The sequence below is a fragment of the Abramis brama genome (assembly GCF_963993115.1).
Source record: "Abramis brama genome assembly, chromosome: 8".
Lineage (NCBI taxonomy): Eukaryota > Metazoa > Chordata > Actinopteri > Cypriniformes > Leuciscidae > Abramis > Abramis brama.
The window spans coordinates 10,288,618-10,315,960 of record NC_139970.1 but is presented as its reverse complement, the minus strand read 5'-3'; the positions used below and the strand labels follow the sequence as shown (position 1 = coordinate 10,315,960).

Here is a 27,343-nt window from a genome sequence, read left to right as displayed (position 1 = left end):
CCTGATTTGTTCTTTATGGCATCATATTACCTTCATAAAAAAAGATCAAAACAAAGTGAAAGCAAAATGAATAAAACTTAAAATAAAATTAAAATAAAAATCTAATTAGAAAAATTTCAAATATTATAATATTATATAAAATAACACTGATTAAATCACCTCTTTGCACACTAAAACACATACATGCACAATATAGCACAAATACACTGTACACACAAAATAGTACAAAATTAGTATATTTCAAATTTTTAATTACACACTACAATTAAAATTATATTCAAGTACTTTACATGTGCTTTAGTGTGTTAGTCGACACATACGTACTTCTTTAAAGCACGGTTATTAAATTACAACAGATTATTAAAATACGATTCAAAATGTACTTTAAAGTAAAACCTTTCATTTGACATTATTTCAGAGAGAACTTTTTGTGTGTAAGTGTGTTAAGAAAGAGTCGTGAATGTGTCTCTCGCTCTTTTATTTTATTAATATTATGTTATCTGCAAGTACAGTTTTTAAAATATACTTTTAAGATTCGAAGTACACTACAAAGTGCACATCCACACAAGTGCACTTCTTTTTCACAAGGGATACACACTCAAACTACACTGGAAATAAACTGTACAAACACAAATATACCATACATGAAAACTTCAACACTAAAATGCTGTATAAAATACAACACAGTTCACTAAAAGCTGCAACACTGTATATTAAAATATACTACAACCTATAATTAGCTAATTACTGCCTAATTCAAATCGAATCAAATCAAGTATATTTGTATAGCGCTTTTCACAATACAGATTGTATCAAAGCAGCTTCACAGTATTAAATTAAAATAAAATAATACAACAAGGTTTGTTTCTAGTGGAATTTATTGATTGATAAAATAAAATTAAATATCCCCAAAATATCCCCACACACACATTATTGCCTAATCTTTAGGTTGCATAATATGGAGATGCAGTTTTTTACTGTGTGTGTGTGTGTGTGTGTGTGTGTGTGTGTGTGTGAGTGTGTGAGTGAGTGTGAGTGAGTGAGTGAGTGAGTGAGTGAGTGTGCGCGTTTGTGTGTGTGTGTGTGTGTGTGTGCGTTTGTGTGTTTGTGTGTGTGTGTGTGTGTGTGTGTGTGAGTGAGTGAGTGAGTGAGTGAGTGAGTGAGAGAGAGAGTGTGTGTGAGTGAGTGAGTGAGTGACTGACTGAGTGCATTTGTGTGTTTGTGCGTTTGTGTGTGTGTGTGAGTGAGTGAGTGAGTGAGTGAGTGAGTGAGTGAGAGAGAGAGTATGAGTGAGTGAGTGAGTGAGTGAGTGAGTGTGTGTGTGTGTGTGTGTGTGTGTGTGTGCGCGTCTGTGTGAGTGAGTGAGTGAGTGAGTGAGAGAGTGTGAGTGAGTGAGTGTGTGTGTGTGTGTGTGTATGTGTGTGCGCGTGTGTTTGTGTGTGTGTGCGTGTGTGTGTGTGTGTGTGTTTAACCTGCCGTCAGTCGCACCTGTTCTCCATGTCGGCGCTGCACTTGGGTGACAGAAACTCAAAGGACTTGGTGAACTTCACCACCTGCAGGAGACATTAAAGTGAGCAGGATTAGAGAGATGCAGCAGCAGGAGATGAAGAGGAAGAGGAAGAGGAGGAGGAAGAGGAAGAGGAGGAGGAAGATGGAGAGGAAGATGAAGATGAAGATGGAGAGGAAGAGGAAGAAGAGGAAGAAGAGGAAGAGGAGGAGGAAGATGGAGAGGAAGATGAAGAGGAAGATGGAGAGGAAGATGAAGATGGAGAGGAAGAAGAGGAAGAGGAAGAGGAGGAGGAAGATGGAGAGGAAGATGAAGATGAAGATGGAGAGGAAGATGAAGATGAAGATGAAGATGAAGAGGAAGAGGACGAGGAGGATGGAGAGGAAGATGAAGAGGAAGTGGAAGAGGAGGAGGACGATGAAGAGGAAGAGGAAGATGAGGAGGAAGATGGAGATGAAGATGAAGAGGAAGAGGAGGAAGAGGAGGAGGAGGAAAATGGAGAGGAAGATGAAGAGAAGGAAGATGAAGATGGAGAGGAAGAAGAGGAAGAGGAGGAGGAGGAGGAGGAGGAGAAAGATGGAGAGGAAGATGAAGAGGAAGAGGAGGAGGAGAAAGATGGAGAGGAAGAGGAGGAGAAGAAAGATGGAGGGAAGATGAAGAGGAGGAAGAGGAAGAGGAGGAAGGTGAGGGATCAGAGCGTACCGGAGACTCAATGTCCTCCAGCAGCTGGACGGAGCAGCGTTCACACTTCAGCAGAGTCTGAGCTCGATGCATGATCTTCCTCACGATCTTCTCCAGATCCGTCTGCTCCTCGAACAAATCGTTCACAACCTCCAGAAGAGCCTACACACACACACACAGACAAAACCGGAACATAGTTGACGTAGTTGAAGGATATGAATGCAAAAATGTCTAAGTACGCAGCAAGCTAGAAGTGCATTTCATGCATCATTACGTCCTGAGATGTGTTACATTCCCAAGTAAGGGACATTCGGCAAGGGTCCTAAACGGATGAGTGTAAACCGTCTATTTAATGGCTAGTTATGTGTTTGAGGTCAACTGCATGTTTAAAGGGATTTTACTCACCCTCATTTCATCTCAAACTCATTTTCTTTCTTTAATGTAATGTAATTCACTAGGACACATTTCTAAATACTTGGGTACTTTCTCAAAACTCTTCACACAGTGAGCACAACATCAGTCTATTGGCGCTTTTCCACTGCATGGTACGGCTCGGTTCGGCTCGGTACGGTTCGACTCGGCGCGGAATGGTTCGGCTCGCTTCGCTTTTCCACTGCGTGGTACGACTCGACTCGGTACGGCACGGTTCGGTTCGCTTTAGCTCGGTTGCTTTTCCACTGCAGTTAGTACCGCTTCAAAGTGGGTGGGACTGATCGTTATAGTTGCCGTCTCTACTGCCATGATATCATCATATTAAATGCGAATTTTTCATTCCGTGTGCATTCACTCCTCGGCAACCAACGAGAGGAACGTCTGCACCTCGTCCACTGACCACGATTCAGCCATTTCTTTTTTTGAAGTTTATACTCTTTTTTTTTTTCTTTCTTTTTTTTAAAGCAAATACTTTTAAAACAGGCGCTACAGCGCTGGCTGTTGTCTACTGGCTATTTAAATCTAGCGGGTTTAGTGTCTCGTGTCGTAAATACAATGACGCTGGTAGTGATGATTCTGTCTGACCAATCAGTGATCTGCAGTGTTTTCACGTCACATTTTAGTATCGGTACGGTACGCTTGGAACCTCAACAGAGGTGGTACCATTTAAAGCGAGTCGAAGCGAGCCGTACCGTACCGTACCATGCAGTGGAAATGCGCCAAAAGTGAGCCGTACCGAACCGAGCCGTACCGTACCATGCAGTGGAAAAGCGTCAAAGCGTGCCGTACCGAACCGAGCCGTACCGTACCATGCAGTGGAAAAGCGCCATATGAGAGCTGAGCTGGATCACTTATCATTGCTTTGGCACAAAATGCATTCAATGACTACATCTTTCAAATTACATGAATACATCTCTCACTTAGACTCAAACTCAATGTACCTACAGGCCAATTTGCACATTTACGTTCATTTCAAAACTGATAAAGTTGTCATAATACAAAACTGAATCTAAAATAAAAAAAACTGAAATACTTTCAAATCAATTAGATTTAGCTGAACACCTACACGTGTTAGTCTTTTAGTTTCATTACCATCTGTACAAAAGGTGAAATGTGTAATTATATATATAATTACATATGTTTATATTTAAATTTAAAGTCCCATTTCTAAATACTTGGGTACTTTCTCAAAACTCTTCACACAGTGAGCACAACATCAGTCTATTGGCGCTTTTCCACTGCATGGTACGGCTCGGTTCGGCTCGGTACGGTTCGACTCGGCGCGGAATGGTTCGGCTCGCTTCGCTTTTCCACTGCGTGGTACGACTCGACTCGGTACGGCACGGTTCGGTTCGCTTTAGCTCGGTTGCTTTTCCACTGCAGTTAGTACCGCTTCAAAGTGGGTGGGACTGATCGTTATAGTTGCCGTCTCTACTGCCATGATATCATCATATTAAATGCGAATTTTTCATTCCGTGTGCATTCACTCCTCGGCAACCAACGAGAGGAACGTCTGCACCTCGTCCACTGACCACGATTCAGCCATTTCTTTTTTTGAAGTTTATACTCTTTTTTTTTTCTTTCTTTTTTTTAAAGCAAATACTTTTAAAACAGGCGCTACAGCGCTGGCTGTTGTCTACTGGCTATTTAAATCTAGCGGGTTTAGTGTCTCGTGTCGTAAATACAATGACGCTGGTAGTGATGATTCTGTCTGACCAATCAGTGATCTGCAGTGTTTTCACGTCACATTTTAGTATCGGTACGGTACGCTTGGAACCTCAACAGAGGTGGTACCATTTAAAGCGAGTCGAAGCGAGCCGTACCGTACCGTACCATGCAGTGGAAATGCGCCAAAAGTGAGCCGTACCGAACCGAGCCGTACCGTACCATGCAGTGGAAAAGCGTCAAAGCGTGCCGTACCGAACCGAGCCGTACCGTACCATGCAGTGGAAAAGCGCCATATGAGAGCTGAGCTGGATCACTTATCATTGCTTTGGCACAAAATGCATTCAATGACTACATCTTTCAAATTACATGAATACATCTCTCACTTAGACTCAAACTCAATGTACCCACAGGCCAATTTGCACATTTACGTTCATTTCAAAACTGATAAAGTTGTCATAATACAAAACTGAATCTAAAATAAAAAAAACTGAAATACTTTCAAATCAATTAGATTTAGCTGAACACCTACACGTGTTAGTCTTTTAGTTTCATTACCATCTGTACAAAAGGTGAAATGTGTAATTATATATATAATTACATATGTTTATATTTAAATTTAAAGTCCCATTAGTAGTTCCCTTTCGAAAGGGAACTCTACACTACGTCAGAATGACGCTATGGGGAACGCCTCAGGCGTGACAGGTGTCTGAAATCAAATATCAACTCACGTCAATCATGTTGACCGGCGACAGCCCGTGAATCATCAGCTTGATTGATTAACGCGCGACCTGGATGTATAAAGGGGAGCCTTGTACACACGACAACATCTTTTCGTCTTCAGGGACTGTTTGTCTGTTTTGAGAATATCGCTGAAGCGCGCGGGAGGCTGTGAGCGTTTTTCATTTAAAGATGCTCCGGTCTCGTCGGACCCTTTTCTCGAGGGAAGAGGGTTCAGCACCTGAGCGTGGTGCGCGCGATCTGTGTAACAATACTGTTTGGGTACGAGGCGTTCACAGTCAGTTCCTGAGGGTGCTGGCAGTGTTCATTAAGAAATATCTCGGCGCGCGTGAGAAAGAATAAATCCGTGCGCTGTCGGATGTTTCAACCTCGCACCTGTTGACTTTCTTCTTGAGGGATGAAAGCCAAATATTTTTTAACGGCTCGTTTCTCGCGCTTGCCGAGGCAGTGTGTAGATTATGAGAACGTATAAATGTTAAAACAGTATTGTCTGGTGATTATGGCTGCATTTAATTCTATGAATTAAAATGGTGGAATATTATCTGACTTTTAAGAAGTTCGATATTTAGTAATTCAGCCTATCATCCAGATCGCGTTATCCAGTGTTTTTGGCTGCATTTTAATTGAGGAATTAAAATGATGAGCAGTGAACAAAAAGAGCAGGTGTAATTCTGGTCTTTTTGTAAAATGTGAAATTAACATATTTCTGTTTCTTTTCAGACCACGTCTCCTGTTTTAGAGTCTGGGGCAAAATGTTATGGGTAAGAAAGTAAATCTAAAGATTTTTTCGATGGTCAGGTAGTAGGTCTTAACAGGCCTCCTTGACCAGACAGTCCCCATTTTGCAACCAGACAGTGCTTGGGCCTCCCTGAGGTGAGCTCCCAGGAATTGACTGTCAAGGAGTAATGTGGTTATCAGGTTATAGGCCTCACTAGGCCTTCCTGAATATGAGCTTCCACATACTATGGTTGAATGAGCTCCCACATATTATGGTTATCAGGTCATAGGCCTCACTAGGCCTTCCTGAATATGAGCTCCCACATACTGTGGTTATCAAGTTATAGGCCTCTCCAGGCCTTCTTGAATATAGCTCCCATATAATGTGGTTATCAGGTCATAGGCCTCACTAGGCCTTCCTGAAAATGAGCTCCCACATACTGTGGTTGAATATGAGCTCCCACATTCTGTGGTTATCAAGTTATAGGCCTCACCAGGCCTTCTTGAATATGAGCTCCCACATACTGTGGTTATCAGGTCATAGGCCTCACTAGGCCTTCCTGAAAATGAGCTCCCACATACTGTGGTTGAATATGAGCTCCCACATTCTGTGGTTATCAAGTTATAGGCTTCACCAGGCCTTCTTGAATATGAGCTCCCACATACTGTGGTTATCAGGTCATAGGCCTCACCAGGCCTTACTGAGTATGAGCTCCCACATACTGTGGTTGAATATGAGCTCCCACATACTGTGGTTATCAGGTCAGAGGCCTCACCAGGCCTTCCTGAATATGAGCTCCCACATACTGTGGTTGAATATGAGCTCCCACATTCTGTGGTTATCAGGTCAGAGGCCTCACCAGGCCTTCCTGTATATGAGCTCCCACATACTGTGGTTAGCAGGTCAGAGGCCTCACTAGGCCTTCCTGAGTATGAGCTCCCACTTACTGTGGTTGAATTTGAGCTCCCACATACTGTGGTAATCAAGTTATAGGCCTCACCAGGCCTTCTTGAATATGAGCTCCCACATACTGTGGTTTTCAGGTCATAGGCCTCACTAGGCCTTCCTGAGTATGAGCTCCCACATACTGTGGTTGAATATGAGCTCCCACATACTGTAGTTGCCAGGTTATAGGCCTCACCAGGCCTTCCTGGTTATGAGCTTCCACATGTCAGGTTACAGGCCTCACCGGCCTTCCTGAATGTGAGCTCCCACATACTGTGGTCATCAGGTTACAGGCCTCATCAGGCCTTCCTGGTTATGAGCTCCCACATACTGGGATATCAGGTTACAGGCCTTACTAGGCCTTCCTGAATATGAGCTCCCATACACGGTGGTCGCCAGGTTACAGGCCTCGCCAGGCCTTCCTGGTTATGAGCTCCCACATACTGTGGCGCCAGGTTACAGGCCTCACCGGCCTTCCTGGTGATGGGCTTCTACATGTCAGGTTGCAGGCCTCACCCGGCCTTCCTGAATGTGAGCTCCCACATACTGTGGTCATCAGGTTACAGGCCTCATCCGGCCTTCCTGGTTATGAGCTCCCACATACTGTGGTCGTCAGGTTACAGGCCTTACTAGGCCTTCCTGAATATGAGCTCCCACACATGGTGGTCGCCAGGTTACAGGCCTCATCCGGCCTTCCTGGTGATGGTCTTCTACATGTCAGGTTACAGGCCTCACCTGGCCTTCCTGAATGTGAGCTTCCACATACTGTGGCCGCCAGGTTACAGGCCTCACCGGCCTTCCTGGTGATGGGCTTCTACATGTCAGGTTGCAGGCCTCACCCGGCCTTCCTGAATGTGAGCTTCCACATACTGTGGTTGAATATGAGCTCCCACATTCTGTGGTTATCAGGTCAGAGGCCTCACCAGGCCTTCCTGTATATGAGCTCCCACATACTGTGGTTGAATATGAGCTCCCACATACTGTGGTTATCAGGTCAGAGGCCTCACCAGGCCTTCCTGAATATGAGCTCCCACATACTGTGGTTAGCAGGTCAGAGGCCTCACCAGGCCTTCCTGAATATGAGCTCCCACATACTGTGGTTAGCAGGTCAGAGGCCTCACTAGGCCTTCCTGAGTATGAGCTCCCACACACCGTGGTCGCAGGTCTTCCTAGTTATGAGCTTCCTCATGTCAGGTTATAGGCCTCATCCGGCCTTCCTGAATGTGAGTTCCCACTTACTGTGGTCACCAGGTTTCAGGCCTCATAGGCCTTCCTGAGTATCCCACATACTGTGGTCGCCAGGTTACAGGCCCCACAGGCCTTCCTGAGTATGAGCTCCCACATACTGTGGTCGCCAGGTTTCAGGCCTCACAGGCCTTTCTGAGTGTTAAGCTCCCACATTCAGTGGTCACCAGGCTTCAGGCTTCCTAAAGGCCTTCCTGGTTATGAGTTTTCACATGTCAGGTTACAGGCCTCTCCAGGCCTTCCTGAATGTGAACTCCCACTCGCTGTGGTCGCTAGGGTTTAGGCCTCACTAGTTGTGAGCTTCCACATGTCAGGTTGCAGGCCTCATCAGGCCTTCCTGAATGTGAGCTCCCACGCATTGTGTCCATCAGGTTATAGGCCTCATCTGGCCTTCCTGATCATGGGTTCCCACATGCTGTGGTTGCCAGGTTACAGGCCTCACCGGCCTTCCTGGATACGAGCTCCCACAGTCTGTGGTCGTCAGGTCACAGGCCTCAGGGGCCTTCCTGAGAATGAGCTCCCACTTACTGTGGTCGTCAGGTTATAGGCCTCACTAGGCCTTCCTGAATATAGAGTGATGAAGTACATGCACCTTTACTTCATCTATTTTTCTTAAACCCATGCTTATGGTAAGTCAAACGACTAACGTCCTGTGTACTTTCTAAAATCCATTTTTGTGGTAAGGGTCATGCGCTGTATGCTTCGGTCCCTTCCTATGTGGCTCAGACCCTGGTCTTTCACCTCGGGTCCCACTCTAGATGCGTCCTGTCGTCACGTATATTACGACAGACGCCTTTCTCTAGCTAACTTCCACATTCTGATGAGCTCCCACACACTGTGGTCACCGCGTTACAGGCCTCACCGGCCTTCCCGAGTATGAGCTCCCACATGCTATGGTCGCCAGGTTACAGGCCTCATCAGGCCTTCTTGGATTCAGAATGGCTAAGTACATGCACTTTCTTTCATGTACTTTCTATAATCCATATTTATGGTAAGGGTTGTGCGCTGTACACTTAATTCCCTTTCTTACGTGGCCCAGACTTCGGTTCTAGGGCCCTTCTGAAAGTAAGCTCCCACAGTTTGTGGTCCCCAGGTTACAGGCCTCACCGGCCTTCCTGATATGAGCTCCCACATGCTGTGGTCGCCAGGTTAGAGGCCTCACCGGCCTTCCTGATAGGAGCTCCCACATGCTGTGGTCGCCAGGTTAGAGGCCTCACCGGCCTTCCTGATATGAGCTCCCACATGCTGTGGTCGCCAGGTTAGAGGCCTCACCGGCCTTCCTGATATGAGCTCCCACATGCTGTGGTCGCCAGGTCAGAGGCCTCACCGGCCTTCCTGAAGGTAAGCTCCCACATATTGTGGTTGAATACAAGCTCCCCCATGTTGTGGTCACCAGGTTAGAGGTCCTACCAGGCCTTCCTGGAGGTAGCTCCCTTTAGGCCCTCACAGGCCTCCTCAGTGTTTTGAAACACAAACACTGGGTAGATCCATGGATCGAGTAGAGAAACTCCCCTCGCTGGCAAGGGTTGTAAAGCACTATGCTGAGTCATACTCTCCAGGATGTCCCGTCTCTGAGATCCGGGCTGAGTGGTTCACTGCCTGCTTCGCAGTCCCTCGGGTTGGATGCCTTCCTAAGGCAAGTGTCCAGAGGCTCTGTCTTCGGACAGACAGGAAGTGGCCTGTAGTGTCTACTGTAGTGACACCAGGTCAGGCCTGCCTGGTGGCATTTCAGGTGGCACGCTCCCCTGAATAGTGACTGGCTGGGAGTCCCTTGGGTCCCCTAGTCACACTCCCTAGAAGGGACCCCTTCTATTGGAAGCTGATGTCCTAAGCCTTTGAGCTGGCCCAGATATACCCCCCATTAACTATGTTCTGGCGGTTTCTTGGTTCATTAGCTTGGGCTATGATCGGTAGGGAGTGCTGTCACTGACAGCCCGATGTGACCTAAGGGTGAGTGGTTCCAGTGTTTCTGAATTACTGGTTCGGACAGTTGTCACTGCCTTTGGGCATGCACTCCCCTCAGCATGGTGGCGTTGGTATATCGTTCCCCATAGCGTCATTCTGACGTAGTGTAGAGTTCCCTTTCGAAAGGGAACGTCTCAGGTTACGACTGTAACCTATGTTCCCTGAGAACAGGGAACGAGACACTACGTCTTCCTGCCATGCCTCGGGGCCTGCCTGCAACAGTCCCTTCAGACGATAGGATGTTGTCATGTGTACAAGGCTCCCCTTTATACATCCAGGTCGCGCGTTAATCAATCAAGCTGATGATTCACGGGCTGTCGCCGGTCAACATGATTGACGTGAGTTGATATTTGATTTCAGACACCTGTCACGCCTGAGGCGTTCCCCATAGCGTCATTCTGACGTAGTGTCTCGTTCCCTGTTCTCAGGGAACATAGGTTACAGTCGTAACCTGAGACGTTTTTCAGGTTCATAGCAGAGTGAGCATCATTATGTCTCACTCTACAATCACTCCCAGCAAGTGAATGATCAATTGAAGTCCCTCACTTTCTGCCAATGGACCCTTTTCACATCTCTGGGGTTCTCAAAAACAGAAGTCGTCATAGTTGAATGAACTTCTATAGTGGCGACCGCATCTGTGTATTCCCATTTTCTCCAATAGCAAAAGAAAAAATTCATGATAGTGTTTCCACAACTTTCCAAAAGAGGGAACCAAATATTGAGAGACTGATTACAGTCAGAAGAGAGAAAAATGTCAGATTTGCTGTCACTCCCTCAGCCGTTATAAATATATAACTCAAACAGGGTTTGAAATTAACACCCGCCAACACGCCAAATGCGGGTAAAAATGAACTGTGGCGGGTTACGCTGTCAAATCACTAGCCAATTTGGCGTGTTACTTATTATGTTTACTCACTTTGAACCGGGAAACCTTCCCATAAATCCTGATGTACTCGTTACATCATAAGAAGAATGGCGTCTACGCTAATATTAATTTCTCCGTTTATCCTAGGTTTACTGCAGTCCGCCGGATCCAGGCCGTATCCAGATCTGATGAAGGACCTGCGCCTGGAGGCGACGACAGCGCAGTCCTGAAGTGTCAACTAGTCTCTCCCCTGTGAAGGCCTCCCTCCCCTCCCTTTACCTCTCTACAGATAAAGCGTTGTCGGGATAATTCCGGTTCGCGTGGATACGCGGAAGCGATGAAAATTCTGTATCACACATGGTAAGGTCAGACAAGTAGTTTGTTGAGGGTTGATTTGTAGGGAAGGACTACACACCTGCACACATATATTCAAACGCGCATACCTATAGACTAAACTCATAATACGCAAGTGCACGCCATCAGCGTTCTCACAGGTTCGTGTTTTTAAAGTTTGCGCAGAGAGAACTAAGAGTTTTCTGTTAAAACGGTGTCGTGGAAGCGGCCCCTAAGTTAATAACTAATGATCGTTGCGACGGAAGTGAATCAATCAAACTAACTTTAGCTGGACAATAACTTTATTCTAGAGCTGCTATAAAGCCAAAACAATCTTTGTTACTTTAATTTCCTATTATCACTGTAAAGCCGCTTTGGAACAATCTACATTGTTAAAAGCGCTATATAAATGAAGATGACTTGACTTGACTTGACTTTGCTGGGGAAGTTCTTGTGAGCCAAATCTGCGCAGATTTAGTGCAAGTACTCGACTCGTGAGTCATATTAAATACAGCGTATTGTGCAGAATCTGCGCATATCTGGCTTACTTGAACACACACGTCACTACACAACAAATAATGGCACACTTGTTATTTTGCATTGAAGCATTAGCGAAGATTAAAAAGCATTTGGTTAACAGAAAAAACATTGTTATTTTCCAACATCCTACATTGTTTTGAAGTTCTTTGCACTCTACTGATCTGTCCAACTAAAACACATTTTTGGTGAAAAGTATGAGGATGAAAGAGTAAGGGAGGAGATGGCTTGATGACAGGATTTGTTAAATAAGAAATGAATGTATGAAATCCAAATTTCATAATATATATATTACTTTTGTTTGCCTAGTAGAAGTTCTGAATGGCTGGTAACTTAAAAATGTAGTCAAATTGGCTGATGAGTGAAAAAGTTCATTTAGCATTTTAAATTAATTTTTGTATGAAAACATTAAAAACTTGTTTTGTGATTTTGATTATGTGTGGAACATATCATCACAGTCTGTGAAAAGGGTCCATATCATTCTCATTCTCTCTCTTTACGTTCTTGTTTTCTGGCATTATGTTCCTCTGTGATCGATTTTAAAATGTGTTGATGATGCTCTAAAGACGCCACAACTCAGATTTATGCTTCCCCAGCCACACACACATTTCTTCTTGATTCAAAACCTCATGCAGGAACAGAGTGTGTAGGAAGCAAAAGATCAATAGATAGATACACACATACTACGTAATAAACACCCACATGACATTTATAGCGCACGCACACAGCGCTGTCCTGTTACAGTAGGAGGGGGCAGAGATATAATACGGTTTTAATGAAGTCAGTGCTGAATTAAGTGTGTTCTTACCCTGCTCCTGTCGTACTCTTTCCTGGAGGCAGCGAACAGTTGGGCGTTTGAGATGGCAATGCCACAGAAGGGAAGGTACATCTGCAATACCTGCACAGACAGAAGAGTGTGTTGAAGTGTAGCATCAGTGTGAGTCTAAGGTGTCCTGGACAAACACTGGAACAACAGACTCTCCAAAACACAAAGTGGTTTCAGCCTGGCAAAGGACTATACCAGTGGTTACAGTAAAATTACGTCAATCTATGAATTACGTTAATATATTAAGTTAGTCTTTATAATAAATAATCTTTTTTCTTTGTATGAATGAATATATCTCTGATAGGAAACAAATACAAATCTACCTCTGTCACTATCTCCCGTGGTGTACCTCACGGATCGGTTCTTGGTCCACTTCTATTTTTAATTTTTCATGCTTCCTCTTGGCCAGATCATTAAATGTCATGTTTTTTTAGTTATGCCGACGATACACACACTTATTTTGCTATCCAACCCAATTCAGTCTTCCCTCCCCCATCCATCATTTCTTGCTTGGTAGAAAACTTCCTGAAACTGAATGCTGACAAAACTGAAATTCTGCTAGTTGGCCCCAAATCGCTTTGCTCCTCCTTCATATTGATGGAGTCCTGGTTAGGCATTATAAAACGGATAGTTCTGGTCCTTGATTCTGATTGGTTGAGCCCAGGGGCGTAGTTTGTGACGCCCCTGGGCGTCCCCCCCCCCAATAACCCCCCCAATATTTAAATCTATGCATTACAACCCCCCCCCCCAATATTTATACCATGATCACAATATCAGGAGGCATACCCAAACTTCAACCCCCCCAATGTTTAAACTAAATAGCGTAGCCCTTGGTTGAGCCGTGTTCGAAGCCGTTGTAAATTACTCAACAAACACACACCTGTGACCGCATTACATTAGTATTACTGCGCAACTGCCGTTTGTGATGCTTTGTTGCTGCATGTGTTGCTTGGCAACCTCTTTGGAACTACATTGCTTTTATGAATAAAATAAATATTCAAATGAATATTTTTATGGAGTAACCGTTTTATAAAAGCAATAAGCCCCCTGAAGCCGTGTTTTACAGTGGATTTAGAACAGCTAAGGGGGTTTTAGGCAATAACAACGCCCCTTAGCTGTTCTAAATCCACTGTAAAGCACTGCTTCGCGGGGCTTATTGCTTAATTCACCAGCTGTTCGGGATCTGGGAGTTCTGTTTGATTCTATATTATGTTTTGTACAGCCATATCAGCCAGCTGATTTAAAGTTAAAATTTTGTTTTTTCAACCTTTACAATATTGTTCGCATACATCCTTCAATTAACCATAAAGATGCTGAAACTGTTATTCACACTTTCATAACCTCTAAATTGGACTATTGTAAATCCTTGTTTAAAGGCCTTCCCGCTAAAGTCCTTAATCACCTAACTGGTACAAAACTGTTGCTTCTGCCCTTACATTTAACAAAAAATCTGCTCACATCACTCCCGATCCTTCACCAATTACACTAGCTCTTTATTGCCTATCGCATTCAGTTCAAACTTCTTGTCTTATTTTAGGCCTGTCATGGTTTAGCACCTTCATATCTTGCTGACTTTATTCAGCCGTACGCTCCTGCCCGTACTCTTAGATCTAGTTCACACAACCTGCTTGTTTTACCCAAGTTCAAACTGTCTACTTTTGGTGGTAGGGCGTTCAGTATTAGGTGATTGAATTTCAACAAGTACATATTCCTGAATCAACATCTTTGCTGATCCCAGAACAACACTGCAGTCAACCAATCAGATTTGAGGGACAAGTTTAGGCTTGAAACCAGAGTTAGATGCTTCTGCATCAGTATTATTCACCTATCATTTCCCTTTGATTTTAGGGAAAAGTTATAGGTAGGGTTAGGTTTAAGGGTAGGGATATGGTTAGGACTAAATCAATGAAACAGGAACATTTCTGACTTGGCAAAAATCACAGTGACCTCAGTATTATGGGCTCTAAGATCTGGAATAAGCTGCCCCAGAAATGATGTGCTATCTCATCACTACAGACCCTTAAGACAAAACTCATTTATTCATATTGTTTTGCAACTGATTGGCTCCACTTTCTGTTATTTCAATACTTGTTCAGTTATTATCTGCCATGCTATATGTTAATCGTTTGAATGCTTGTTCTGATGATTGTACTTTGCTTGTACTTCCATATTTTCTGTATTATCTATTATTACTGGAGGTCTTTGTTGTTTTTAAAATAATCAGCAATGGTGTTGACTGATGAATTTGCACATGGTTTGTCTTAAAGCATATATAAAAACACCACATACACATATAAACAACATTAAAAACTTGATTTTCACCACAGGGTGTCTTTCATAACTCCATAACTATTAATGGTCCATATGCATGTGTTTGTTGTTTTGGTCATTCTGTTAAATAATGTGAGTATGTGATTTTATGGTCTCCCTGCTATTCGACTGTAATATGAGGCTGTCTTGTGTGTCTCAATAACTCTGTTGGGTGTACTTCCTTCAATATCTTATAAACTCAACCTAATTGTATTCAAGAATACAAAGAAGTGTGACAGAGACAGCAAAACTTCATTGTCCTGAATACAAATTTCTGTTTCCTCACTCACCGCTGTGTTTTTAAAGGTCTGAGATCTCCTCTAGCTCTCCCGATGCCAAACACACACTCAGACTGCTGTCAGAATGACAAAAACACACTCACATTTCTCTTGTAGGGAGCCAGAGAGCCTCTATGAGAGAAATGAGTGTAGTCATAATGTTGAGGTAATATAAACAGGTTCATATTAAAATTCTGTCAGGAACCACATCAAAACCTGCCTCAGGACAAGTCAGCGTGACACCACAGAGAGGCCTGGATGAATCTGTCAGCCCTGAAGTCACAGAGAGCGCAGGTAAATGGGGTTCTGGAGTAATTGGATTCTGTCTGACTGCCCATTAGTCTGGGCTGCATGGGAGACTGCTGCACCGAGTCTGTTTACCACACTGTTAAAGCGTTTAATAAAGAGTGGATGTGACCTGAACCTGTGGGAGCGATCAACAGGTTCTCACAGCACGCTGTCCGCTCATTTAAACTGTTAGGCTAATGAAACGAGGGAATTGAGCTCCTTCACATGGAAACACACAACAACTTTATACAAGTTATGACTGAACTATTTCATTACTGCTTCATTCCCCTGTGGGCCTTCTAAACAAAGTATTGTTCAGGTTTTGTTCCTAAACTTCTTTATCACTGTAGCAGTGGCGGCTGCTGGTATTTCAAAGAGGGGAAGCTCATTTTCGGCCTATATCATAAAAATTGTCCATTTATTTATACTTAAATTCTGCCCTACGTTACTTTTGAAGAAAATGCTCTGTGACCCTGTCGTACCAACTAGGCGTCTTTTCCAGTGACTTGACCAGTGTCCTCTCAATGGCCAGCAGAGTTAGGTATAATTGTATATTATATTATATTATATTATATTATATTATATTATATTATATTATATTATATTATATGTAATAATATAATAAAGGTATACATAATAATATAATAAAGTATAATAATACTACAACTAATAATATATATATTTTTTTTATAATTATTTTTTAATTATTACTAATAATAATCTAAAAATTCTAATAAGTAATAATATAATAAAGGTATACATGTATAATTGTGTGAAATGTATTATGAAAATTGGCTAGCAATTTCGACAAGCAAATACCATGAAATAGGTTGCTGCAGTTTGTCTTTCGACTATACTTGCAAAGTCCGCGATGGTACTGAGCTCGAACAGCTTCAGCATCAGCGACTTTTTATTGTATGAAATCGCTGTCAATAAAAAGGAGACGCAGCCTTTCGACAGACCCTCCAATCATCACGCAGAAGCCCGGAGTCCAGGCCAGCCCACTCCTCATTCACCCCCAGAGACGCTGAGCGTCCGCGGGCGGGACATAATCACAGCATTTATCCAATGACCGTCTAGTTTCGAAGCACTGAAAAAAACTGTTCAAAGCAGCCCCACTGAAGTCAATGGACGCTGGGCTTCAACAGGGAAATGCACTGTGACACTGTGAGAAGGAAATCGAGTCAGCCGACCTGCTATATAGCTGATTCTGAACGAACTCGTCTTTGAGATGAACGTTTTCTAACGCATTTTTAGTCAATAAAATGTTAACACAATAGTACATATTTGACCATTATTGTTTTGACATTATAGGGGAAGCCGAGCTTCCCTTGCAGTCTTATAGAAATCCCCACTGCACTGTAGTCTACTTATGTTTCTGCACCATAATTTAGTTTCTCATGATCATTTTGCACCCACTATACCTCTAAGAGTTCTATGTAAATAACCTTTGATATGACTGGCTAAGCTCTTTACATGTAAACTGAATAACAATGTGCACTTTGAGGTTGTGGGTTAGCTGACGGGTCCAAAATAGTTTTTGAATGTACTATCCATCCTTCAACAGCGTCTCTGCAAAGCTTCAATTACATTGTGACAGGATCACAAAACAATCAGCGCTGAAATGAAACACTCAAACTGTCACGATCAGACTGAAAGAATCAGACTTCAGCTTTCATATTGCAGTACATAAAAAAAGTTCAAGTTTGGTGAACTTTGACCGAGATGAGAGACCAATAGAGGATCTTAACGTCACAGACTGAGCTCTTGGCTGAGTTAAATGCAGCACGTTTGAAGGAAGCAACAAGCGTGTGATTCTTTTGTGTTCTTCATTCAGCCAGCACCATTTGCACGATCATTCACAAATCCAGTCACAGCTACAGCTTGGTACAATACTGACAGTCACGCCAAACGTAACGTGAACGACTGCCAACCCTGCTTTTCTTCTCTTCTAGGTCTACACTGAGGGTTCTCTGGCTACTGCCACCAACTGGATACCCGTCTATGGAACTACAATAATGACAAATGTATTTGAAACAAAAAAGCTTGTTGAATTGCACTAATTAAAAAAAAATGCATTGCATTAATAACCATGTTTGTTATTTAATGCATTGTAATTGTAGGATTTGCTTTTTTATGTAGCTGAAATTCAACATTGTTGTATATTTAAACTGTGAATATTTTAATTCAAAACGTTTCACACATTTTCATTATTAAAAATTCAATAATCCATAATCACCTTTCAGATTTAACTTATTTAACTTACTTACTTTTAACTTATTTTAACTTAAATATTGGGTCTGTTTAAAAATACAATGTATTAGATTCGACAGGCAGTTTTTTAGTCAATTTTTTTTTCCGCTTAAATTCGCTTCCACAAATTCGACAGAAAATTCAACATTGCACATCCAGGATCTAGTTCCTGGATGTGCAATGTTGAACCAATGCATAATTTCCGTGTGCTGTTAGTCGGCTCACCAGCTGGTGGTGCAAGTGCGTGTTGACAAAAACCAGAGCAAACATTCGAGAATCATTTATTCACAAAGACGGATTTACAGAAATGGAGCAAGTAGGTATGTGACCTACATACCTGTGTATGTGATGATTATCAGGGCCAGTATATGTGCAGAAAAGCTGATAAAGGCACAAAAGTTGTTTACGTTTAATTCAATGTCTTCACGATTACTTTCCCTGTGTATGTGCTGTGATACGACTGGGGTTGCCCTTATACGTCATACTTCAGATTTCCCAATAACTCTTCATGTGAAAAATGCTTAACATGGCTTAATGGACTAATACAAGACTAAGTATAAACATTATTGGTGGTGCATACTATATTCAGGTAAGCAGATGCACTCAGAATATCAACATAATGTGCAAAGTTTCAAGTTTCCCTCCTATAGAAACCTGTTATACAGAAATCACTTAACATGTCTTATTAGACTAATAAAGTAATAATGATCAAACTCAGTATACAATTTATTGATGTACAATATACACACTATATACTATATACAACAAGCAGATGAGCACAGAAAATGCTTTGCTGTAGAAAATCATGAAATCGTTGCCAAAAAAAAAAAAAAAGCTTAACTTGGCTTAATGCATAAAGGCTATAAAAAGACCAAACTCACTATATTGGTTTTGCATGCAGATATGACCAGATGAATGCAACACACTACACTGTACTCTAAGCATTTTCTTTTCAATGGTTTTCTATGGGATGAAAATGGTAAACGTGAAAAATTTACAAATTTCACGATTTCATTTCAATTCAATTCTTGTGATTTGATTCCGATCTTGATTCAATATCGATTCATTTTGATAAATATTAGGTACAGTAGATACGTTAATAGATAAAGGTTAAAAATAACAACTCAAATATAGCTAAATAATGCATTTGTTATAACAACGTAATAATATTTTAATGATATAAGTAAAAATATAATGTTAATATAGTGCACATGATATTTAATTCAATTCAATTCACATTTATTTGTATAGCGCTTTTCACAATAGGCTACACATAATTTCAAAGTCCATATTACAATTTAGAGTGATCTGTTATCAGAGGCAACTGAAAAAGTACATTTCAGAAATGTACATATACACGTCACAGTTAGCTAAAAATGTATTAATTTAAACAATGTAATAATTTAATGCAGAAACAATGATCTCATTGAATTCGAATAGTACTTGTTTGTTAACAAATGGTTCTGACATTTAGAAAATTTAGCATTGGTGCAAAATTTAGAAAATACTCCTCTCTATAGCAAGTTTTTTCTAGCCAACTAACGTGCTATGGTCATTAAATGGCTTTCCTGAATATCCTAGTAATATCCTTAATATTTGACTAAATGTTAGTCAATGACTACCTACAAGAGGCTCAGTCGACCAAATTTTAATTAGTCTGTTAGTCTAAAAAAAACTAAAAGTATGCTAAAATGTACTAAAATGTAGTATGAAGTATAAAGTAAATACAATGGTATATGAATACATTAATTATACTGTGTGTTTACTATTGTAACTGCATGGTTTTCTATGAAGTATCATGGAGTATGTGTGGTACAATAATTTTGCAAGGGCTCTATCAGCTTAAAATCCTAAGCATTGACCAGCTGTATGGAGAGAGACACACATTCTGTAAGGCAGATCTGCATCACTCTGCTCTGCGTCACTGTCTGAGAGAATATGATATTGTATTGAATACACAGTAATTCCTCAGCTCTACCTTCTGCTAATCCCACAGAGAATTCACAGGACTATTCACAGTACTGTGGCATTTCACAACAAAGGCCAGAGAGTGGTGTGCCCGTCTGGGAGCCCAGCAGCACATCCAGACTCTCAGAAACACACATTCATGCAGATCATCAGCAGAGCTTTCAAACAAATATCAGATTTGTGGCCACAACATTGAACAGTATGAACTGCTGTCTCATAAAAACTCACTTTTTTTAGAAGAATATGTGGTTTTGCTATATAGTTGTTGCTAAGTGTCGCTAAGGTGTTATTTTTCAATGGTTTTAGCCAGATTAAATGCTGTTTCTGGGATTTTCTGAGTCATTGCAAGGGCACTGCTGAATTTTGGAATTCTTTAGTTTCAGACTTTCAATCTATCCAGTCGGAGGATATTAAACATGTTTGTTATTTTAAGTCGAGTTAATCACACCGTGGTGCTTCTTGTCTGGTGTGCGACCAGCTTAACAAAGTGCAGTAAATTGACAAACTCAAGCACAAACTGTGCGCTTTAAAAACATCAAAGCAGTCCAACAGAGGAGGGAGGACGGGGGCTTTGGAGGAGGATGCAGAGCTGGCACGGGACATCCCAGGATGAAGGAGGAGCCAGAGGGGAGATAGCGGTGGGAGGAGCCAGGGTGTAACTCCCAGCAGGAGCACCAGGATACAGGCCCATGATAGAGTTGAAGGAGGGAGGAGCCATGGAGGAGAAGCCGGAGCCTGATGGAGCCAAAGAGGTGGAGAGATGAGTTGCAGACGGAGGCCCGGAAGTCCATGACCAAGGCAGAGCTGGAGGGACGACGGTCCCAGGTGGAGCCGACTGGTTGATGGGGAGATGTGAAGTGGCAGGATTGGAGGTTTTAGATGGAGTTAGAGGGTTGACACTCCAGGACGGAGCTGGTAATCTGGAAGCCCAAGTCGCATCCAGGATGCTTGGAGCAGGCAGCTTAGAAGGAGACGAGGGGCTGAATGGAGTCAGCGAAGACAGGGCCAAAGAACTGGGTAACATGGGCAGGGAGTTACAAAAGCTGCCTCCATGGCCGACACGGGACAGGCAGAGGAAGCGGGGTGGGAACATCACAGACTATACTGATTTGATGCTGGGTGATGGAACAGTCATGGTGGTGTGCGAAGAAATGGGAATTGTGCTAACTCTTTCACTCTCCTCCACAAATTACAAGGGGGCTAGAATTCATGCCATTTACTGCAGCCTCTGAAGTATGGGCGAGGCTCCAATACATTTCCTCTTACTCCACAAGGTCCTCAGGGACGCACCTGGTCAAGCACAAACTGAGGGCTAGATATACACAAAGTAATCAGGGGTAAAAAAGAAAAGGACAGGTGTGACTAAATCAATGAACTTATGAGTAACCATAGAAACTAACAAGAAGTTGGAACAAGGAACAGGAACAGAAAAACATTGCAAAACCAACTCAATGCCAAACTCAGACACAGATCAAATGAGACATAACCTTGAAAAAGTGTGTTTATGATTAGGGTGATCAATTTAAATACTATGGTAATAAATACCAGTTTTTCAACATCAAGTAGCATAATAAACTATTATTGTTTGGTTAAAATAACTAGAAAGCGGCTGACAATGAAAGCCTTGCGCAGTTTAAAATGGCCATGCCTTCACTTACGTTAAAAATAAGGTGGACTGTGGTATTGCTGCATTGACCAGCAATGGTCTGAAGTGACATCTGTGTGAGCCGTGCTTCATGCATAGCTACAATATTTACAATAGACAATGGACTTTTCACCCAAATTTTCACTAATGTAACCACACATTTAGCCTATTAACTGTTAACTTTTTCCCTATCACATATTTTAGTAATCACCGTAAATTAGTTATCATTCGAAAACTTAAACACTCAAAATTCATCCTGTGAAAACTTCTTTGCGTTACTATGGAGCCCCGCACATGACATTTGGGAAAAAATATGTACATCATGGCCACGAATTAACAAACCGTTCCCACAACTTACTAATACATCAGCACGTTTTACTAATGTGTTCTCTTGTTCTCTTGATTTAATTAAATCATGTGCACTGCACAATATAATTACTTTCCTCGTTTTACTAAATCGTGCAGACAATATAATTTGTTCCATTGTTTAGCACTCAAAACGAGTATATATATATATATAATATATGTGTGTGTGTGTGTGTGTGTTCGTGTGTGTGTGCTTACATCTATGCTAAAAAATTAGGCAGCACACCTCTCCTCAAAAGGCTGCAAAATATGATATCATTAGTGTCTGTAGCACAAATGGTGTGGCATGAATTACACCGTAAAGTTTAATACTTTAAGGTTTGCCCTAAACATGAGCAATAGTAATAGTAATGCTTGCCCAACAAACACCATTAACACACACTTAGGGCCCTATTTTAACGATCTGAAACGTAAGTATCAAGTGCGAAACGCAAGTAACTTTGTGGGCGCTGTCTTAGGCGCTGTTGCTATTATACCGGCGGGATAAATGACTCTTGCGCCCGACACAAATCTAAAATGGGTTGGTCTGAAGTAGCTTCATTATTCATAGGTGTGGTTTGGGCATAACGTGAAACAAACCAATCAGAGCGTCATCTCACATTCCCTTTAAGAGCAGGCGCGCTTGTTCCATGGCGGATTGCTATTATAATGGCAGAGTTGCCAGGCGCACGCCAGGAGCGGTTCACAGCCAAGGAGACTGACGTTCTCGTCAGGGCCGTAAAAGACAGAGAAGTGACATTGGGGATGGAGAAACCCACCCAAATTAGCTTCGGTTAAACAGGCGTATAATAATTTGGGTAAATGTGTAAGCTAGATTTATGCCTATTTTTTCACATCTTCATGGACACAACAATGATTTCCCTCATGTGTTAATATTTTTCCTTGTAATAATGTATGGTTTTCTAAAAATGAGAACTGCTGCGTCTGTGTGTAGATGAGATAAGCAAAGTGTATGCGCGCTTTGTGAACACGCTACATTGATTATAACCAAGCATGCGCCCTTAAAATAGCATATGAATAACATGCGCAATGCGCCACTGACTTTAGACTAGGTTTTTCCTGGTCAGTGGCGGAATTGTTTTCTAAACCTGTAAAATAGCACCAGGGAACGTTTGCACCGGAACACACCTCCTCTTTGCGCTGAACCGCCCCCGGGAGCGCAAGTTCATTTCCTAATTTACCGACGTGCGTCTGTGGAGGGACAAGTCCACTGTGCGCGGGTGCAAAATAGGAATGATACAAAAATGGAACGCAACTGGAAGAAAACAAAACTAGAGGTATTTCGCATTTCATGGAAGGAGAGCTCGATTACTTACAGAGAGGCCTTAAAAGCTGCTAGATTCAGGATTCTTACTAGGACTGGTTGTTAAAGATCCCTAACTTTCAGCACAACAATTGAATGGGGATGTCATTCAATCTCTTGTTGTCTCCTGGACTTGAGATTGACTGATGGGTTCTTCTGCGTCCCAAGGTTTGGAGTTGTACTTTTCACCCCAAATCTCACTTCTCCATAGCTGTAAATGATCTCTCCGATCTTGTCCAGCTTTCTTTCCACGCACCCTTTCAGACCTTCTAGAAGATGGACGAGGTCTGTGTCTGTGGTTTCCCACTCCTTTTTCTGGCAGGATTTAGGCCACAAGATTTGAGGCTTCCGTCCATTCATCTTCCTCTCTACTGCTGTCTGTGGCTGGATGGGCTCTGGACTCATGTCCGTTGGTGGCTCTGTGCTTGGTTGAGCTTCGTCTGGGGTTCTGATACCCTGTGGACTGTGGTGAATATCCTGCCACTGGGCTTCACTCGACTGATTTGCCCTACCTCTGAGGAAGTAGTGGTCAATGCGAGGCCCCTCGCTAGGCTCTCTCAGGCACTTTTTCCTGCCCTGGTGGATCTTGAGACCCTTCTCTGATGTTATCTTTTTCCAGCCACAGATGCAGCTTTGAAGCTTGTGTCCTGCCAGTGCTGTTACTCCATCAACTCCTGTGCTGAACATTTGATTCATTGTCGTTTCCGTTCCAGGGTCTGTTACCGTGTGATCCACCGACGAGTCATCTTCCGCCCCCGCTCTCGCAGACTCAAGGGGTATTTTTCCTTTTGAACTTTTCGTAGCCATAGTTGGGTGGATCCAAGTCACTATGTAGTGCAAGGCTCCTGCTAACACGGGTAGCTAACCCATGCCAGCCCCGTTGGGGTCTGTTCCCTCCTGCCAGCAGTCTCTTCAGCCCGTCACCAGGTCTTTCCCGGGTTGTCAGCTGCCCTTTCGCAGCAGTCACTGGTTTTGACACCAGATATCAGGATTCTTACTAGGACTGGTTGTTAAAGATCCCTAACTTTCAGCACAACAATTGAATGGGGATGTCATCTTGGGTGGGGTGAAATTTGGCACTGATCTCATGGTGCCACCAGTGCGACACATCTTCAGTTGTGTGCCCGACCTCATTGGGTGTTTCGGCCACTTATCACAAGACACCCTCTGCCGGGGTTGGCCCACCACGGGTTGATCAGACCCGGGTGTGTGTTGCACGGTGGTGGCACCATACGATCATTTAGCAGCCCATGTTGTGTCCCTACGTTTCAGCCACAGCCAGTGACTACTCCGTTCCGCTGCAGTGGCAAGTTCTTTGATTGCCCTCCGTTGGGACTGCCCTCTGATCCCTACTTCCTTCAAGAGCCTTGTGGTAGAGCTGGCTACAAAACCTCTGCATCCCACCTCCACTGGCCACACCTTCACGTTCCAGCCCCGCCCCTCTGCTTCAGCTGCTAAGTTGGCATATCGCAGCCTCTTCCGTTCGAATGCCTCGTCGATGGCATCCTCCCATGGGACAGTCATTTCAACGATGAAGACACGCCGACAGGACTTGGACCAGAGGACAAGGTCTGGGCGCAGGTTGGTTGCTGCTATTTCGGGTGGGAAGGTGAGCCTCTGGTTAAGGTCTACCCGCATTTCCCAATCCCGGGCTGCGTTCAGTGGGCCAGAGTCTGGGAGTGATGGCTTAATCCACTGTTTCTCCCCTTCCCGGGAGACATATATATAATCTGCTTATATTTCAACCCTATTAGAAGAAAATAAACATAATCCTAGGTATTTATTTGAAACGGTGGCTAAACTAACGAAAAATAAAGCTTCAAGCACCGAAGTTTCCAAGCAACACAGCAGTAATGATTTTATGAACTTCTTTACTTATAAGATTGATAATATCAGGGACAAAATTATAACTATGCAACCATCTACTACAGTATAGCATCAGGGAGTGCATTGTAGTCTCCCTGAGGAAAAATTTTATTCATTCGTTGCTATAGGAGAGGAAGAATTTACTAAACTCATTAAATCATCTAAATCGACAACATGTATGTTAGACCCTATCCCGACTAAGCTACTGAAAGAGATGCTTCCAGAGGTCATAGATCCTCTTCTTAATATCATTAATTCGTCTTTGTCTCTAGGATACGTACCAAAAAACTTTAAGCTGGCTATGATTAAACCGCTTCTTAAAAAAACGCAACTTGATCCTACAGAATTAGTCAATTACAGGCCGATCTCGAATCTACCTTTTCTGTCAAAGATATTAGAAAAGGCAGTATCCTCACAACTATGTTCCTTTCTTGAAAGAAATGATATCTGCGAGGATTTCCAGTCCGGATTTAGACCGTACCATAGTACCGAGACGGCTCTCGTTAGAGTCACAAATGATTTGCTCTTATCATCCGATCGTGGTTGTATCTCTCTATTAGTGTTACTCGATCTTAGTGCTGCATTTGACACCATTGACCACAACGTTCTTTTAAATAGACTCGAACATTATGTTGGCATTAGGGGAAATGCACTAGCATGTTTTAAATCATACTTATCTGACCGTTATCAGTTTGTAGCAGTAAATGAAGAGATGTCTTATCGATCAAATGTTCAGTATGGCGTACCACAAGGCTCAGTACTAGGACCGTTGCTGTTCACTCTGTACATGCTACCACTAGGAGATATCATTAGGAAACATGGAATTAGCTTTCACTGTTATGCTGACGATACTCAGCTGTATATTTCTTCAAAACCTAACGAAACTTATCAATTCACAAAATTAACGGAATGCATAGCTGATATAAAAAATTGGATGACTCGTAATTTCCTGCTTCTAAATTCTGAAAAAACAGAGTTTCTAATTATTGGACAAAAAACTTCCTCACGTAATAACCCAGAATACTGTCTAACACTTGATGGCTGCTCTGTTAAGTCTTCGTCGTCGGTTAGGAACCTGGGTGTGCTCTTTGATACCAATCTTTCATTTGAAAGTCACGTGTCTAGTATCTGTAAAACTGCATTTTTCCATCTTAAAAATATATCTAAATTACGACATATGCTCTCATTGACAAATGCGGAACAGTTAGTTCATGCGTTCATGACCTCAAGGCTAGATTATTGTAATGCTCTACTGGGTGGTTGCCCTGCACGCTTAATAAACAAACTACAGCTAGTTCAAAACGCAGCAGCTCGAGTTCTTACCAGAACCAGGAAGTATGACCATATTAGCCCGGTTCTGTCAACACTGCATTGGCTCCCTATTAAACATCGCATAAATTTTAAAATATTGCTGATTACTTACAAAGCACTAAATGGTTTAGCTCCGCAGTACTTGAGCGAGCTCTTAACGCATTATAGTCCTTCACGTCTATTGCGATCTCAAAATTCCGGCCAGTTGATAATACCTAGAATATCAAAATCGACTGCTGGCGGTAGATCCTTTTCCTATTTAGCACCAAAACTTTGGACCAGTCTTCCTACCATTGTCCGGGAAGCAGACACACTCTGTCAGTTCAAAGCCAGATTAAAGACACATCTCTTTGACCTAGCATACACATAATACATTATCGACTTCTATAATTCAATATTAGGCTGCATAGATTAGGTCAGCCGGAACGGGGAACACTTCCCATAAATCCTGATGTACTCGTTACATCATGAGAAGAATGGCATCTACGCTAATTTTAGTGTCTGTGTTTATCCCGAGGTTTTCCCGCAGCCTGCCGGATCCAGGCCGTATCCAGATCTGACGAAGGACCTTCGCCTGGACCCGATGACAACGCAGTGCTGAAGTGCCAACTAGTCTCTCCCTATGGAGGATCCCTTTACCACTCTACAGACAAGGCGTTGTCCGGAAAATTCGTTTCGCGTTCCTACCCCAAAGCGACAAAATAAAATAAAATTCTTTATCAAAATTTATAAGGAAAGACAAGTACTTTGTTTAGGCTTGGCTTGTAGGTAATTCCAAACCTGCGCACATATATTCAAACGCACATAACTATAGAACCCATTCTAAATGCGCATGTGAACGCCATCAGCGTTTCTCACAGGTTCACGTTTAAAGTCTGTATAGAGAATGGTGTCGTCTTAGCGGCCCCTAATTTAATAACAAATGATCGTTGCGACGGAAGCAAATCAATCAAAACTAACTTTAGCTGGAAAATAACTTAATTAAAGAACCGCTATAAAGCCAAAACAATCTGTTACCTTAAATTATACGCTTATCTCTGTAAAGCTGCTTTGAAACAATCTACATTGTTAAAAGCGCTATATAAATGAAGATGACTTGACTTGACTTGACATGCGTCGGTGTACAAAGTCAATTGCGCTGGGTGCAAGATAGGGCCCAATAACAGCATTAGCATAAATCCAAAGCTCCATTCATTAAGTGATGAACTATATTCTGGACGCATGAAAATGAGCAACCCATAATTGTTTCTCTACAAAATGAACAGAACAAAACCTCACCTTTTCATTAAATATAC

The 27,343-nt window shown here is 42.5% G+C and overlaps 1 protein-coding gene across 2 annotated transcripts in view; it reads right to left on the bottom strand.

Moving 5' to 3' along the window:
- The window catches only part of pde11a (phosphodiesterase 11a), a 95,494-nt gene that overhangs the window by 48,618 nt on the left and 19,533 nt on the right, over positions 1–27,343 (bottom strand). For both annotated transcript variants that reach the window (XM_084123381.1, XM_084123382.1), the window contains exons 3-5: positions 12,443–12,532; positions 2,210–2,350; positions 1,489–1,553 (exon numbers count right to left, since the gene is read on the bottom strand). In XM_084123381.1, the coding sequence (XP_083979507.1) occupies positions 1,489–1,553; positions 2,210–2,350; positions 12,443–12,532 (296 nt within the window). The remainder of the gene's footprint in view (positions 1–1,488; positions 1,554–2,209; positions 2,351–12,442; positions 12,533–27,343) is intronic.